Below are 18421 nucleotides of genomic sequence, written 5' to 3'. Positions count from 1 at the left end.
TTTTACATAAACTGTAAAATATCTTGTAAAATATTCATTTTTCTTACTTTAATAATTTTATGTACAAAATAATGAGAGGAATCAATTGGTGTAAAGAAAAAACATAGTTGTTTTTTAAAAAAAAATAAGTAATTTGCAATTAACAATTACATATTTTTTTTAAAAACAACTATGTGTTTTCTTTACACCAATTGATTCCCTTCATTATTTTGTACATAAAAGTATTAAGGTAAGATAATCGAAAAATGAATATTTTACTAGATATTTTATGGTTTATGCAAAATTAAGAAATGATTTCAAGCCTCATAACTCGAAAAGCACTCAATGAAGAAATACTTTATTATAGTGTTTTGAAAAGCTCTCGAGATAAGCTACACGAATATGTAATAAAAAATAGGGGGTTTCATTTAAGAAATTGAAGGTGATCTTCACGTCACCTTCAAATGACTCTCCCAGGTCAAATCATTGCCACTATTTGATGGCCCCTTTCAAGTCGTACATCTTTTGTCTGAAACATTTCTTTCTAAAGTGCATAGTTTATGAAATATTCGACCGGTCCGGAACTTTTGGGATACCCTGTATATATATATACATATATATATATATATATATATATATACAGGGTATCCCAAAAGTTCCGGACCGGTCGAATATATATATATATATATATATATATATATATATATATATATGGTAGGCGAAAAATCTAAAGGGTGAACACAAGTTTGTCGACCGTGTTAAGGGTGAATCGACATGCCGACGAGGCGGAGCGCCCGCTTCACGGGATTTATGGCTTGGAACGAGGTAGGATGATCTCCCGTCGGGTGAGGATTTAAATGAGGACGTAAGAAGTGCAGCCGAGAATTTTATGGGGTGTTCGAGAGCTCTCGAAGGAGAGTCGATAAATGGCCAATCAAAAACTCAGATCTGAGAATGTTATAAAGTAAGATGATAGGAGAGACCGGGGACAAAAGTAAAAGCGTCATGAAAGTAAGCCTCCTACTAAACTACACAATATGTTGAATAATTTGTACTATATTTAAACGCGTACGCCCCAATTCTCTTCCTTTTCAGCTAATTGTTGTAGAACGATCGCGCCAGTTGCACATGCAGGTGAAATTAGTGTATTTGCATTATTCACCTAAGTATTTCTTATTTTAGTTTTTTTGTATCTATGCGTAATTAAAGTGTATATATTGGCGCAATTATTTGCAGATATATTCTTCTAAAATGTATTCATAAGTTTTTATAGTTGATTTGATTGGCTGTCTTGCATCATATTTAGGTTATAATGCTTTTATTCTAATAAATGTGTTTCGGGATGAAAATAACACGACACTCTGTGAACGAAAGTAACATATTTCAATGCTTAAAGTATAAGGGCTGGTCCCATAATAACTGTACCAAAAGCGATTCTTATTACATATGCCATAATTGTGATTCGGAATAGATACCAATCTCTTTTGTATAAGTAGTTATCACAATTTTTACACTATTATTTAAAATTAAACTATTATTTAGACTTAAAAATGTATAAAACTGGTGTAATACTAAGTATAATTATTTTATGATATTATTATATTTTGCTTAAGGATGTTTCGTACTTATTTTCAAAATATTAAAAATTTAATGAAAACTGTACAGAATGCCCTTATATATGTTTAAAATCTTCAATTTTTAAATCGATTCACTAAAGCTTTCACAAGTTATAAGGATTTTAATTTGCATGTGCATCGAATTAACATGTATTCTTATGGGAAACGTATAATCACGTCGATTCAAATGACAAAAACACATGAAAATAATATAGAATTTGTTTAAAATTTGCAAAAGTTTAGATACAGAGGAAATATTTGGTCAAATAATATTATACAAGTACTAACTGGTTAAAAAGATATTAAATATAATTTAATAAAGTTAGCCATGTATCTGTCGCAAGGCGAAATTCTCTGCCAAAAGTTAATCATTTCGATTAACAAAATTCGGAATATTTCAGTAAAAACTCAATAAATATTAAACAATACACTGCACTGTAGCTAAGATCAAATTGTAATATTCCACGCAATTTCTCATACTCAAAATACATCAAAAATGGATATTCGTCAATATTGATTTTCAGCTACTTTTTGCTGGGTACATACAAAGCATCCTTAACGAAGATTATTTCTTTTAAGTTTTTTAAAGATGATAAAAATAAACATTTTATTTTTTATTTTAATATAATATAATACAAATTTATAATAAAAGTTATCTTGCTTAATAAAAGATTATATTAAAAGTTCCCTTAAATTAAAAAAAGGCATATTTATTTTATTTTCCCGAAAACAAGAACTGTTACTTTCATCCCAAACTATGTTACTTTCGTCCCCGGCCCCCAGGACAAAAGTAACAATCAACGTACTTCCGAAAAGCTATAATAACTCTTTAAATATTTATCACTTGAGATTGAAACATAGGTATAATAATAGAGCAATAAATGAAGTTTTTTAACATATAATCTTTTTCTTTATATCTCTAACAATAATTAATTAGTGACCTAAAATACAAAAAATGTTACTTTTGTCCCCGGTCTCCCCTATTTTCTTAACAAAAATACAAAAACTTATTGAACATATAGAATATATATAAAATTAATTATATTTCATATAATATCATCTTATCCGATCAAAAAATACCACGTTTTTCGAAGGAACTTAACATAAAACAAATGTCGAAAATCTGCACGCGACATTTGAAAATATTCTATACGATGAGAACCGCATGATAATAACGATATGTAATTCCTTTGTGCTCGGGACAGCGATGCGTATTTTCACGAAACAAAAGTGCCGCAGGTTTACTTCCGCAGGAATTTCATTTTGCGAGCGCGTATCATGACCGCGGTTTTATTCGCAAAAGCGCTGGCAAAGTTTCCGGTATAAGGTTTCGTTTTTCCCGCATGGTTTCGATCGCGATCGGAGTCCATGAGAAAACCAACGATAAACAACTCTCGCAGAAACTTCGCTCTACGAGTTTTCTGCCATCCAACGGAATTTACTTTAGCGCGACCAGCATCGAGAAATTTCTTTCTGTGTGAATACAAATCTGTGTTATCATTAATATAAATAATACTTTTTTATGGAATTATAAAAACAATAGAAAATCTAGAATTGTTTTTTTTATTTTATCTTATTTTTTATTATTATGTTTGTTTTGATTACTGTAAATCGAATCATTCAAATTAATATGAATCAAAACTTGTTAAAGTCGTCAAACTGTAGACAGTTAAATTTAATTAATGATTAAATCGATAACTATACATTTTGGATAATCATTAAAAACATATAAATTTAGTTTATAACAAATTTTATAACTAAATTTTATAACAAATTTTATAACTAAATTTTATAACAAAAGGAAACTCTTTAAATACATTGTTGCATTTGTTTGCACTGAAAATTGCATTGTTGCGACTTTCATTTATTATTACCATTAATAACATTTTACACGTATATATCTCAATAAATTTAACCTGCATTTATTTTTAAAAATAATGTTTCAAAGGTAAAACTTTTGCGTGCTACATTACTTATTGAGGACAGCTTTGTATCGAGAGATACTTGTGTAGTGGAGACCATATTGTCGTAGAACATAGATTCATCGATGTTCTGATGGGCTTCGCGCGATATCGCCACAATCCTATTTACGCAAGTGGATATTGCTCTCGCAATAGTAACGGTCGCGATGAATATAGCCCCATAGTTGCTATCTACCACGCTGAGTATGGGAGGATTATAAGATTGCTACCGGGAGACTTCTATCAGAGAGCGCACTATCATCCTTTGTATCTTCTATTCTACCGTTATCCAAGAACAGCCGTAGACTTTCATGTGTAACTTTTCGATTGTACGTTCGCTCTTCAATTTTCTATTTCGTCACAAGATATTATGTCGATCCTGGTCTTTCCTCTTTTTACTATCATTGTAACTGGCAGAAAATTGAAAATCACCAGAAAAAAAAGAAGACTGTAAAGAATATCATAAATTTTTCTATCCCATTATGTTAAGCTTTTCAATCTTCTCTGGCTTACGTTTTAATATTGTGTGCAATATAATACGGTTAATAATGTTTTAAAAAATCATTAAATTGTCAAAATTTGATTGATAATTTATAAAAGTTATTAATTCGAGAAAAAATTAATTATTTTTGGTTCTTTAACAATTCTTTAATGATTAAAAATTTTCATATTTTAACATGTAAAGGGAAAAACAAATTAAAGGCTTATACAAAGTGACAGTATTTTTAAAATCAATATAGATTAAATTTATGATTAAATTCTAAAACTTTTTCAGATATTTTAATATATGTTTCTATATAATGTGAATCTGTTATTTTAAATTCAATTAAATTTATTCTTCGTAACTTAAAAAATTTAGAGGGAAAAACAAATTAAAGGCTTATATAAAGTGACAGTATTTTTAAAATCAGTATAGATTAAATTTATTATTAAATTCTAAAATCTTTTCAGATATTTTAATATATGTTTCTATATATTATGAATCTGTTATTTTGAATTGAATTAAATTTATTCCTCATAACTTAAAAAATTTAAAAGAAAAAACAAATTAAAGGCTTATATCAAGTGATAGTATTTTTAAAATCAGTATAGATTAAATTTATGATTAAATTCTAAAATTTTTTCAGATATTTTAATATATGTTTCTTTATAATGTGAATCTGTTATTTTGAATTCAATTAAATTTATTTTTCGTAACTTAAAAAATTTAAAGGGAAAAACAAATTAAAGACTTATATAAAGTAACAGTATTTTAAAAATCAGTATAGATTAAATTTATTATTAAATTCTAACTTTTTCAGATATTTTAATATATATTTTTATATGATGTGAATCTTTTATTTTGAATTCAATTAAATTTATTTTTTCGTCACCTAAAAAATTTAACAAACTTAGATTTATATTCGCAGATACACATTTCATCTATCATTTAATACTATACCTACATCGTCAATTTTCGATATACGTATAGACGAAAATCGTGAAAATGTCGAGAATCTCCGATCTCGCCGATTGTCCGGAAGCTACGCAAACGTCACCAAGCCGATATACACCTCGATATTTGAGGACGGAGATCTTGTTTACGGGAATCGATATTGCCCACCATGCCGATAGCACCGGCTGTAATGGCAACAGCAACGGTGGCAGCAACGACAACGTGACGTTCGTTCGTCGTTCGTCGTTCATCGTTCGGAAGCAATTTACCGCGCGCTTTGCGTCGCGAGTGATCGATCGTGTCGAGCAACGTTGTGTAATTTTGGTCGCAGACGACGTTCGTAATGATTTATAAAACGGCTAACGTGTGTGCAGTGATTTCTGCGAAAAATCCGGAAATTGCTACATTCTTTTATGTTCGAGTCTCGTTGTAAAAGAATCAATATATTACGATTTATTTGATCCGTGCTTTTAATCTTTGAGAAATGATTTGTAAAACTGCGGATGTTATGTGTAAGGAATAATTTTCTCAAGACTTCCTAAAGATTATCAATTCTTCTGTACAATTTTTACTTGTATAGAAGTCATTCTACTGCAATCGATATTTGTTTCGTATTTTAGATCAAATTATACACTGAGAGAAAAATTGTCTTAAAATAAAAAAATTTTAGTTAACTCAAGAAAGTTATTTATTCGATGGGTATTAATCACGTATTTACTTGTATTCAAAACGTCTGTTTGCTTAAGTTAAGTATTTATTTACATATGTTTAAAAAAATATAATTTTTAATTAAATATTTTTATATTTTAATTTAAAAAATATTTATTAAAATGCATTTTTTATTCTCAAAAATTTTAAATTTTTTAATTTTAAAAAATAATATATTTAATTTTATAAATTATAGTATATATTTTACGAAAATAGTATTTAAATATAAAAAATATATAAATGAAAATAATGTACTTAATATAACGTGCACATTTAATTAAAATTAAATGCTTTTGTTTAAATGAAATAAACAATTCCTTCCATTTAGAGCAAAAGTTTCAAGAAAACAAATTTATTTGATTTAAAAAAATTTTTCCCTCAGTGTAGCGCTAATGTAAGAAAATAATATTAATACCAAAACCAAACCTTTCTAAATTTCGATATCCGACTCATTTCCACGTATTCCGATTATGTCCGATTAACTTCCGGTAATATTATCAAAGTTCTATTGGCGTATTAATCTTCACTACGCTGGGATTACACGTATTATTATTCGCGATGGTCCCATCTCTGTGAACATGCTCCGAACACGTTCTGTGATAATAGATAAGGCGATCGTTCGTCTCGGGTTTTGTTGGCAATCCGTGAAGGGAAGCTTTTTCTTCAATCTCGCGCCCTGAATATACTCCGATTTGCGCGAATGATTGATCGCCGCCGTGCGATATCGGCGGCCGTAGCTTGAAAGCGCCATTGCTCCGGTAGTGCAAGTGATTCGTGCAAAATTTCGGCTATTAGCGCTCCGCGCGCGCCGCAAAATGAAGATATACCTCGCGTTTGTTCCTTGTGATTGATAACTTCCGATCGCGGCTCCGTGCAACCGATGCATAAGTAACGTATCATTTTTCATTCGCCACGTCTGCAAATTTCGCGCCTAATTCCCTCTCCCACCTTCGAGCCGAGCGCATTTTTAGCCCGCTGCGTTCCAAGTATAACCGTGCACACCTATCTCCGCGCAATTTGTCAACATGGATTTACGCGTGTCACGTGTGATAGACAAATTCGCGGAACGTGCAAAGAAGAAAACTTCGCGGATTTATTCCTGCGGATACGACGGATGCAGTCCCAGATTGACGTCAGTCTTCGAACAGTCGAATTATATGGGAATCTACCACTTGAAAATCATTTCATCATTTTTAATGTCAATAATGATGTAGATTTTTCTATCTTCAAAATTTTCATATAGAATTATTTTAAAATCAAAATTCAAAATTCAAAATTATGCAATAAATATATAATATAAATATTGATTATACAACAAGTATAACAGATATATTATTTTTTTCGATACTCTTCGTATTCCTGTTTGTTTGACTGTAGCAAACAAAATACAAACATCTTAATTCATTTGTGTATCTTTTTGACGAGAATTACCGAAATATTATCTACTCAAATCGATTAATAATCGATTAATTTTTTTAAATAAAAACAAATTCTTTCAGATTAAAATTATTATTCTAAAGCATAAAAATAATTATTTATTTTCGATACAACTAAATCTATCAACATTAAACGCAATCTTATTGTCCACTATTTTCAAAGTTTTGTGGGGTGTGCAGAATTGTGCGAAAGAGCGTTCACCTACAAAATGGTGATTGCTAGGAAGCGTAAGAAAGTAAATTCCGATGAAGCTATCTTCACGAGGTTGTATGGAACAACGAGCTCGATAGCTGCAAAAGAGTTTTGCCCTCTTTATTCCGCCGAGTACGGTCGTTTTCCGTTGTTATGACTCGACGCAACTAAGCATTTAGGTTAATTAAAATCTTCGTATTCCAATCAACTGAGATGAATAAATCGCTTATTTACTCGTAACGATATTACATGCGAGTATTCAATTGAAAAATATCCCATCAAAATTCGTCATGATGAAATAATGAATGCGAAAATTGATTTTGAAATATAATGCAAAAAATGAAATAAATTTCATTTTGAAATATAATGCAAAAAATATGCAACTTTTATAGCATTGTCAATATTCCAGATATTTAAGTTCCACCAATTATTTTCTATTTTATTAAAGTGTTGTAACTCTTTGCACACGATGCATATTGTAATAAAATTTTATAGATTTCTATTATGTTAGTCCATTAACATATAATACAGTTTTTACATTATTCTTAAAAATATTATGTATGTAAAATATAATAAAACTTAAAATATAATTTTAAAAATAAATAAACTTTAAGTACACACATGCATAATGATTGTGCCACATAATTTGAAATTTCGTTTACGTACAAACACATAAATTTCTATTTTTCGAGTATGGTATAAGAAATCGCATTAGCCGTATACATATACAGAGTGTCCCAAAAGTCCCGGACCGGTCAAATATTTCATAAACTATGCACTTTAAAAAGAAATGTTTCAGACAATAGTTGTATGGCTTGAAGAGGGCCATCAGATAATGGCAATGATTTGACATGGGAGAGTCATTTGAAAGTCACGTGAAGATTACCGTCAATTTCTTAAATGGAACTCCCTATTTTTTATTACATATTCGTGTATCTTATCTCGAGAGCTTTCCAAAACACTATAATAAAGTATTTCTTCATTGAGTACTTTTCGAGTTATAAGGCTTGAAATCATTTCTTAATTTTACGTAAACCGTAAAATATCTTTCTGTAATAATGAGAGGAATCAATTGATGTAAAGAAAAAACATAGTTGTTTTTAAGAAAAAAATATGTAATTTGCAAATAACAATTACATTTTTTTTTTTAAACAACTATGTGTTTTCTTTACACCAATTGATTCCTTTCATTATTTTGTACATAAAAGTATTAAGGTAAGATAATCGAAAAATGAATATTTTACTAGATATTTTATTTTATGGTTTATGCAAAATTAAAAAATGATTTCAAGCCTCATAACTCGAAAAATACTCAATGAAGAAATACTTTATTATAGTGTTTTCGAAAGTTCTCGCGAGATAAGATACACGAATATGTAATAAAACATAGAGAGGTCCATTTAAGTAATTGACGGTGATCTTCACGTGACTTTCAAATGACTCTCCCATGTCAAATCATTGCCATTATCTGATGGCCCCCTTCAAGCCATACAACTTTTGTCTGAAACATTTCTTTCTAAAGTGCATAGTTTATGAAATATTCAACCGGTCCGGGACTTTGGGACACTCTGTATATCAAAATACGTACATATATAAAAAATAATAGGAAATAAAGCTGTAAAAAGCTGTAAAAAGATGTAAAAAAATGATTTAAATCTTAACAGACTGTTGTCATCAGAAGTGCGTTGGCATTAATTAAAAATAAAAATAAAAATTCTACATTATTATTTACCTGATGTAGTGATAGTGATCATGACAATGGCGATGACGCCGAGTACCGTGGCGGTCGGTTGCATTCTCCAACCAGCCATCTCGAAGATCCGCGCGATCTCAGCCCTCAGGAATCTGCTCCATCTCGTTCATCTTCCCTCTACGTAAGAAATGGAATCACTATGTTAATAATAAATAAAGATTATAAACTGTAAATTAATTTGTAAAATTACAATTATACATTCAAAATTCAAAATTACAGCAAATTTAAAGTTATACATTTGATAAACATAAGGATTTTATTTTAATTAAAAATGATTTATTTTAATACGTCTTTTAAATGTAATCGCATAAAAGGAGAACAAATTCTCTCCTCTCTAATAAATGATTGAGAACAAACTATTACTTATAATTCAAATTTCTATTAATATACTAAAGATCTTTTAATGTGTCTTTACATATTTACATTTATCTATTCGCTTAGAGTAGATAATATTGTTACTGAATTTGCATTTTCTTTTGTCAACAAAACTTAATTTCAAAACTTAGATAATGCATCGGGAAAGTGTGCATTTATCTTTCGCACGAGATTACTCTCAATCGCCCGGATAGGTTGGCGATAACATTGAAAGAACACGTGATTCGTTTCGTTTCACGGTAGCAAAATCGAGAACTTCGTGTGCCAAAGTTCCGACTGGGTATTATTGCAAAAGATCGTTGAAAAGTAGGCACCGTAACTTTTACTGCGTTACTTTTAAGTTTTAATCTTTCATTGTAATGGACGCTATAACGATTGCGCAATGTTATATCTTTTTCCACTTCTGCGAAATGAATCGTAGAAAAACATGTCTTCTGATATTTCTCTGATAAACATATTAAAAGTAGCGTTGACACATGTCATATTTCCTGAATAATAATTTTAATACTGTACAAAATTTTATTTTTATTTCTTTTCTTTAGAAAATTATAAAGAGAGATACTACAATACAATACTATAAGAAAAAAACCTAGTATGAATTAAGTACTCTCTTTTGTTCTTCAAGATAAAGAAAATAATGACTCTATTGTTCTATTTATAATGGTTCTATTAATTAAATTTTTCTATTCTCATTTTTTTTGTATTTTTTATATTAATTTTAAATATAAGAAATAAGTAAGCAGTTTATATCTTATCATTGTGAGGAAATATTGCGGAGGATAAGCAGAGTATCTCTTTCGAGTCGTTTGATACAAAATCGACAAATTGCAATGCGTAACCAACGTGTAATTTGCTCATGGCATCACTATAATTGTTAGCAGGTAACTTCGAAGCTACCATTTATAGAGTTAAACGAGTACGACACCGACACGTTTCGAGTAATCCTGGAAACACTGGTTGAGAATCATCTACAATTTCCCCATATTAATTGGCATGACTAAACGACATGTGGATTACACAAGAGTAGATCTATCGTGCAAATAATAATTGCGAGCACATATGTTGACAGAAGATATAACATATAGAAGTGACATTGTTAATGGATTAATCTTTCCTCTCTCTCAGTGTATATCTAATCGTATCATCTTATTAGTACAACATATATAAGTATATATTTCATCATATTTACAGTCATATAGTATTCTTATTCTGATTTTTTGATATTATAAATTATGATTAAATCATTTAAATAGCAAGAATTTTTTTAGGTATAATAAATTAAAATATCGAAGCATGATATGCAGCAAAAGGTAAGTAAAAAAAATAAGATTTTCTCATTCACTACATTTTTAACATTTCTTTTGTATTATTATAATATAAAAATATTAAATTATTAATTTACATACAAAATAAAAAAATATCAATACAAAAATATGTATTAAAGCATATAAGAAACATAAAGAACAATGCTTTCATTTTACAGATAATCATTGATAATTTAAATTTCAAAATTCGTACATCTAAAGATTTTCTGAAATTTCCACAGCAATGTTAAAAAAAATAATAATAAAAAAAATTTATATTATATAGTTAATAAATAAAAATTCAATATTATGTGAACAGATTAAATCATATAAGAATATCTATTGCGCTGCATGGAATTCGTTTATACGGGTAAGGCAATTATTAAATAGCTACCCGTGATTAAACTTGCTTCCTTAGAAATATTATCCTCAATCTCAATCACATTCCCTAATTTGCATCTGTCATCTCTAGCAAACACAAATTTCTCGTCTTTCCGACGTTGACGGATAAATAAAGTTTTTGCAGTAAGTATAATTTTCAATATACGTCTTCAAAAGTCAAAATTGTTGGATTGCATTGCAATGTTTAAGAAATTTAGAAAAGAAAAAATAATTTAATTAAAAAAATAAAAATCTGTAAAATGAGAGAAAAAAACAACGTTTATATGATAATAAGAAAAAATGAAATATATAATAATTTATACAATTATAAACATAATATTTAAATTATTAGTTGTACAATTCAGTAATCAAATAAACATAGATGAAAATAATTTTTATAGTCAAATAAGTAAAATATAATATATTCAAAAATATTGGATTACAAATACGTCACTCATTTTTTTATTCATATTATTCTTTTCATATTTGTATTTACATTTATAAAGCGTTATATACAGCCCGTTAAAATCGTTTTACTCTGTTTTCCGCAAAATAACTGCGTGTTACTGTTTAATACCCATCAGTTTTTGAGATATGCTGTCGATATATCGACAATATTCACCACGTTATTACACAGTTTCCGTTAATCGTTAGCGGAGTGACGGTATTTATTTTTCGCGAACGAAAATAGGACAGTATTAAAATTTATTGAATCGTGACATGTAGTTGCACTCAGGTTGTCAATAAAACAAAATATTTTGACGCGTAAATATAAATTAAGTGTATTAATTTATTTGTGCGCTTATTTATATATTTTTTATTATCTATTATCTCTCATATTATTATCTATTATATATTATATGTGTCTATTATTTATTATATTATCTATTATATTATCTATTATATTATCTATTATATATTATATATATTTCTATTATCTATTATATTATTATTTAATATATATTATAAATATCCATTATCTATTATGTTATCAATTATATATTACATATATCCATTATTTATTATATTATTTATTATCTATTATCTTATTTATATTATAATATACAAAAACTTGTATTTTTATATATTTTATCAAAGAGTAACAAGATGTTGAAAAACATATTATATTTGATTTATTATTTTAAGAAGAACGAAGCGTACAAATACTTTTTTTTATTTTTTCCTAGCCTACAAACTATAGATTTAGACATACAAGATAAAATACATATCTTCTAAAGTATATATATTGTAAAGAACAATATCACATTTTTATAATTGTAAATAAATTGTATATTCAATATTATGAATTCTATAAAACAATTTTATTATAAATCTATGAGAATCGTCCAACAAGAGACTTAAGCTATATTTATTTCGATTCTTGCAATATTATTGCAATATTATGCAATAATTAGATATACATTGTACATTGAAAGTTTTCGAGACATAAATGACACTGTTGTGCCTGTTTGAAATTAGAGCATAACATAAATTAACTATACAGTCTAACAAACAGCACGTTAAAACTTTCCCAATGAATTCATTTTTTACAGCGCAATCGGAGTTGTTAATGTGAAAAGTTGCCGACATATAATCGCAATTAAGCAGAAGGACGCCGATCGTATCCTCTCAGAATTCGTGCATTCATTAACATAATTTCATTACGAATTAATGAATCCGATATCGAAACTGCTCATTAAATTGTTCGATTTAATGAATAATTAGAAATGTGAAAAATCAAGCGCATAATCGTGATTAATACTTTAAAATTCGAATTTTTTTAATCATAGTGTACACAAACTCAGTCAAAATAAATTCAAAATTATTATTAAATTATCTTTAATAAAATAGCTGATGTAGAATCACTGAAATATTTAATGTTATGTATTGTCACATTATCGCCACTTTAAAGTAAGATTACTTTTAAACAGAAATCTATAGGTATGTATTTGCAGCTGAATCTATAATTTTAACAAAATATGAAAAATTTGAGACGTTTTTTCGCACAATCATTGCATTATTTATACTAAATATTAAGTTAAAAAGACTGACGAATAGACGATATGGCTATGCTTTTCTGCTATCGCAGATAAACGAAAAGCAGGTACGACGAATCTTACGGCCGACTACCAATTATAATGTTTAATCAGACGAACGTAATTATACGTACGGATATATACAGTGCGCTACCACTTACTAAGAGTCGAGACGGAACGAGATTCGCCGAGCCGGAGAGAAGTCAAATATTCGTACAGATATGATTGCATAATTCCGCTCGGCCTCGCGTGGCATTTCGAGAATTTCTACGTAACACGAAAACTTTGATCTCGGGAATTCTCCTTTGATTTATGAGCTATCTCTGTGCAAGCGTCGTAATAGTAAATCAACTACAAGCCTTCTTTGCAAGCTAAACGACGAAATTATGTGAATTTAGCTTACTTTTGCTTCCACAATATCATGATATACGCAACATTTACTCGTAAAGCTCTAGAATTAATTTTTTTGTGCAACGTTAAATTTTGCTAAAGACTTTTCTTTTTTACTGAGTGTAATATTCGATATTATCTAATTATAAAATACTCAAATACAAAAACTGGAGTAAAAAATTAATTACTAAAAACGCAGGTTTAATTTTCAAGAAAAATTTGCATACGAAGTATTTTGTGAAGATATTGAATTTCCATCAATTAAAAGAATTGCATAATTGTTCGTATCAAGAATAAAATAATTCGCAAATAAAAATATTGATCGTTTATATAGGATACAGTTTAAGAACTAAAATTGAAACGTATTCTGCTGACTACAAAAAGAATTATCAAAAAATGCAATATATTAAATTATAATATTATATTAATATTATTATAATTTATATAATATTATATTCATATAATGTAACATTATATTTATATTTATATAACATTATATTATAATACGTTACGTATAATTACGTTTATATAATATTGCAAATTTTTAGGATAAAAAGGATCTTAAAAATTACATTTATTTTACATAAAAAAACTTACATTTTATTACAAATTATTTTAAATGCATGATTTATATTACTAAAGCAAACTGCTAATTAAAAATAAACAATTTTAAGTTTTTCCAATCAGTAATGTTGTAAATACATTTACAACACGTGTTTTTTCAGATTTTATCTTCTTTATTTATAATTATATTATGTGCTTAGAAATATATTTTTTAAAATCACAATACATATTACGTAGAAGCGAAATTCAACATCTCTTGTGCAAATAACATTTAACGGCACATTACGGGGATAAAAGCGTGTATAATTTAAATCGAAAGTAGCCAAGAAATATCTCGTTAAGTTGTTTGCCTGCGAAAGCTGTTCTTGTCAGCGCAAAGTTTCGTGGATTCTATCCAAGTGAACCAGTCGTTTCACTTACTTTGATGTATATTGGAAATGTTGGCAAAACTACGTGCACAAATAAGAAATATTTTAACAAGGTGAACTACACCGTGACGTTATATAAGTTTATGAAGAATCATGGATATATCATGCATGATAATTTTGTTGACAATTTCAAAAATCATATATTCAACATTGATATATGATACAATTAAACTTTATGCGTAATACCATCTTGCAATTATGTATATACATATTGTATGTGCTAATAAAATAAAATATAGGGTATATTTTCCAAGTATGACTCTAGTTTTCAAACTTTCTCTGAAATCGAAATATTATTTTAATTTATATAATACTTATCTTTCAGCTCTGACAATTAGGCATACATATCAACAAAAATAATAATTAATGACATTAGTAATAATGGACATAATATTATATTAATGTTAAATATTAATATGTTTAATAAATATGTATAATAATGTAATAAATAAGTTAAAAAATAAAAATAAAATAAAGAAATAAAAGAGATAAAATATTAGAAAAATTGAAACAAAAAATTTGCTAATATATATATATATATATATATATATATATATATATATATATATACACGGTCTGGCTCTAAAGTTTTAGGATTAATTTTATAAAACGTGCCAAATAGTGCCACCTACCACTTGAAATCTTTTGCATTAATCTTTAACTATCCCTTTATTTAAGTTTTACCAATATTAGTTCAATGCAGTTCATATTCCGAATTTGTTTTGTGTGACATATTTGATTTGTCTCATCATGGAAACGTTTATCGAGCAAGTTTTCTGCAAAGTTAGATAAAATTACTATAGAAATAAATGAAGTGATAAGGAAGAGTAGAATGGATTGAAAAAATTCATTAGGAACGAAGATACTCCGATTCTGAAAGTCAAGAATGAAAACAATGCTCATTGTTTTTATGTGAAAGGCATGATTAACAAAGAATTTGTTCCACAGAGGCAACAATTAATTGAATTTTACAAGATCGGCATGGAAAAATTACTTGCAAGAATCAGCGAAATCAAAAGGAATGATGATTGGTTTTTTCTCCATTATAACACTCCAGTGTATAATGTTGCATTCACTTTTATCATCTAAAAATTGTGACTGTGCTTTTTATCACTCCTCTCTACTCTCTCAATTTGACCCCGGTTAATTCTTTTCTTTCCCCCAAACTTAAACTAAAGTCAAAAGCAAGCTGATTTGATGACGTGAAACAGATTCAAAGCAACGTTACAAGATAATTAACAACATCTCAGTTCTGAATTTTCAGAACACCTTATACAAATTGGAGCAGCGCGCCAAATTTTGTGTGGAATAAGAAGGAATATGTTGAAAAATAAATGATAACATTGAATATAACGACTTTTTTATTTTTAGTAGAAATAATCCTAAAAGTTTATAGCCAAACCCAGGTAGCGCGCAAACACACATTTTGACGTTCCAAATTAGTCATTTTTGGTGATATATCGTCAAAATGATTGATTTGTTACATAACTTTATATTGACGTCTTGATATAACATTATTTTGACGTCATATTTCAGTCATGAAATGATGATCATTTTATTATTAATGTATAATTAAAGTGACAAAAAATATACACATTTTTTATAATACAGTTGACTCACAAAATATATTTTTACAAAACGCAGACATCGGAAGACATTATTCATTGAAATTTTATATGATATTAGAAGTTTATTTATGTTTAAATAAAATAATAATAACAAATATAAAACTTGTGACCTATTTTCTTACAATATTTGTGTTTTCCAGCGTTTTTAAATAAAGTTTAATCGATCCGAGATTCCTCTGAAGAATAGAATAGCTATAATTGTTCAATGATTCTCTCGAATCGGGTTAATATGCTTTATTCGACAACGCTATTAAATACATTATTATACTAAAAAGAGACGTCAAAATATGATATATTTTATAACGTCAAAATGGGGTATATGTGATGACGTCAAGAATCTGTAACATTAGACCGTCACTTTTACATCATAAAAATGTCAATTCGTAACGTCAAGAATAGGAAGTGAATGACCAATTTGAAAATGTCAAAATGACATGTGCTTGCTACCTAGGTATATATATATATATATATATATATATATATATATATATATATATATACATATATATATTTTTTTTTTTTTTTTTTAATATTATAAGTAAGAAAATTAATTTTGCTACTAGAAAAATATGTTTAAAAACACAGTAAAATGTATATATATATATATATTTTAAAAATATTATAAGTAAGAAAATTAATTTTGCTACTAGAAAAATATGTTTAAAAACACAGTAAATTCATTAGTAGTTTTTTAATAACACAGGCCTGCGAGGTTTTTCTATCGAAAAAAAATCGTGCGGCGATAATCGAAAGTGGATTCGAAAGATGAAGGTGAGTACTATACGATGCTATTGACAAAAATATTTTAAAAAATTTGGTTTACTCACAATAAATTCATAAAATTGGCCAAAATAGCGATTTTTGGGCTATTCAACTACAAATAACTCAAAAACCTGATGTGCTACGCAAATTTGGCGGCCAGATTCGGATTCAGCGCACAAAATTACGTCAAAAATCACTATTGCATCTTAAAAAGAAATTTTGACCCCCTTTTTGCAGGCCTGTGTAATTCATTAGAGAGTATTTTTAAATATATCAATCTCAAAAATTATAAATTTTTCAACTCTCTATGTTTACTTGAATTCTTTCATCAAAGTTTATTTTTTTACTATACTACACGAATACTATTGTATCTTATACAAATTTCAAAAATCACAATGTGTCGAGTAACGTTAACTTTTACTCATAATTTGGCTAAACGCCCTCAAATAGCACGGCCGCTCACTTAATGGATATATTGCAGAATCAAGATGCCGCTTGCATTTACTCGCAATGGGCATTGTTTGTCGAACTTCTCGAACAATCGCGTTAACAGGCTGCTCCCGCGGCTCATCAATATCGCTAGGAAGTTCTCGCCGCGCAAGCACGACCAAGTTCTCCCTCGCTTGCGAACACGTCGCGTAATAATTATAGGGCCGTTCACATTTCGCGAGCGGCGGCCTAGTTATAACCGGCGGGATGTCTCAGCGCAGTTTAGTTGAGGCGATTTGGCATGAACTTTGGGCTTGAGTTGGGACGACGGGCTCGATATTCGAGTTAATAGCAATTAGCGTCGAACGAACGCAAAGCCAACTGACTGACGGAACTTCCCCGATGGATATATCCATCGTTAGTCGTTAAGTCCAAGCGAGTAATAATATATATAATATTATATATATGTTCTCTACAATTTCTATGAAACAAGTTTGCTCTAACAACACGTAACATCACCGTAGTATCAAGTAATAAATCAAAAGAATGGGACATTACATGGCGTAAACGGAACAATATGTCTGCGAATTTTCTATCTCAAATGTGTCCGTAACTAGAGCCGTTTATTACCGATGGATAAAATCTGGAATAAATAAATATCACAATAATCTGGCTTACGAGAACAAATTATAAAAGAGAGATATTAAAGTTGGTATTACTGAATTTCTCAATTCCTCATTCTTTAAATTTTTGGAAAGATATTGTTTGTCATTAGAGAAATGATTGAATTATTAAAATTATGAATATTATTATCTTTGTTTCACGATATTCTTTTAATTAAATAATAAAAAATATTTGATAAAATTTGCGATTTTAAAAAGATTAAAATAATAACATTGCAGAAAAAATTATAAAAGAGACATATTAAAGTTGGTATTACTGAATTTCTCAATTCCTCATTCTTCAAATTTTTGGAAAGATATTGTTTGTCGTAATTAGAGAAATGATTGAATTATTAAAATTATGAATATTATTATCTTTGT

The 18421-nt window shown here is 28.4% G+C and overlaps 1 protein-coding gene across 2 annotated transcripts in view; it reads right to left on the bottom strand.

The window, feature by feature from the left end:
- LOC105254355 overlaps positions 1-18421 on the bottom strand; it is a 312818-nt gene that overhangs the window by 70301 nt on the left and 224096 nt on the right. For both annotated transcript variants that reach the window (XM_025411870.1, XM_020028472.2), the window contains one exon: positions 9061-9198. In XM_025411870.1, the coding sequence (XP_025267655.1) occupies positions 9061-9139 (79 nt within the window). In that variant the 5' untranslated portion in view covers positions 9140-9198. The remainder of the gene's footprint in view (positions 1-9060; positions 9199-18421) is intronic.

The sequence above is a fragment of the Camponotus floridanus genome, unplaced genomic scaffold (assembly GCF_003227725.1).
Source record: "Camponotus floridanus strain SB8 unplaced genomic scaffold, Cflo_v7.5 scaffold44, whole genome shotgun sequence".
In the NCBI taxonomy this organism is placed as follows: Eukaryota; Metazoa; Arthropoda; class Insecta; order Hymenoptera; family Formicidae; genus Camponotus; species Camponotus floridanus.
Note: the sequence above shows the minus strand (reverse complement) of the source record. Positions and strands in the feature narration are given on the sequence as shown.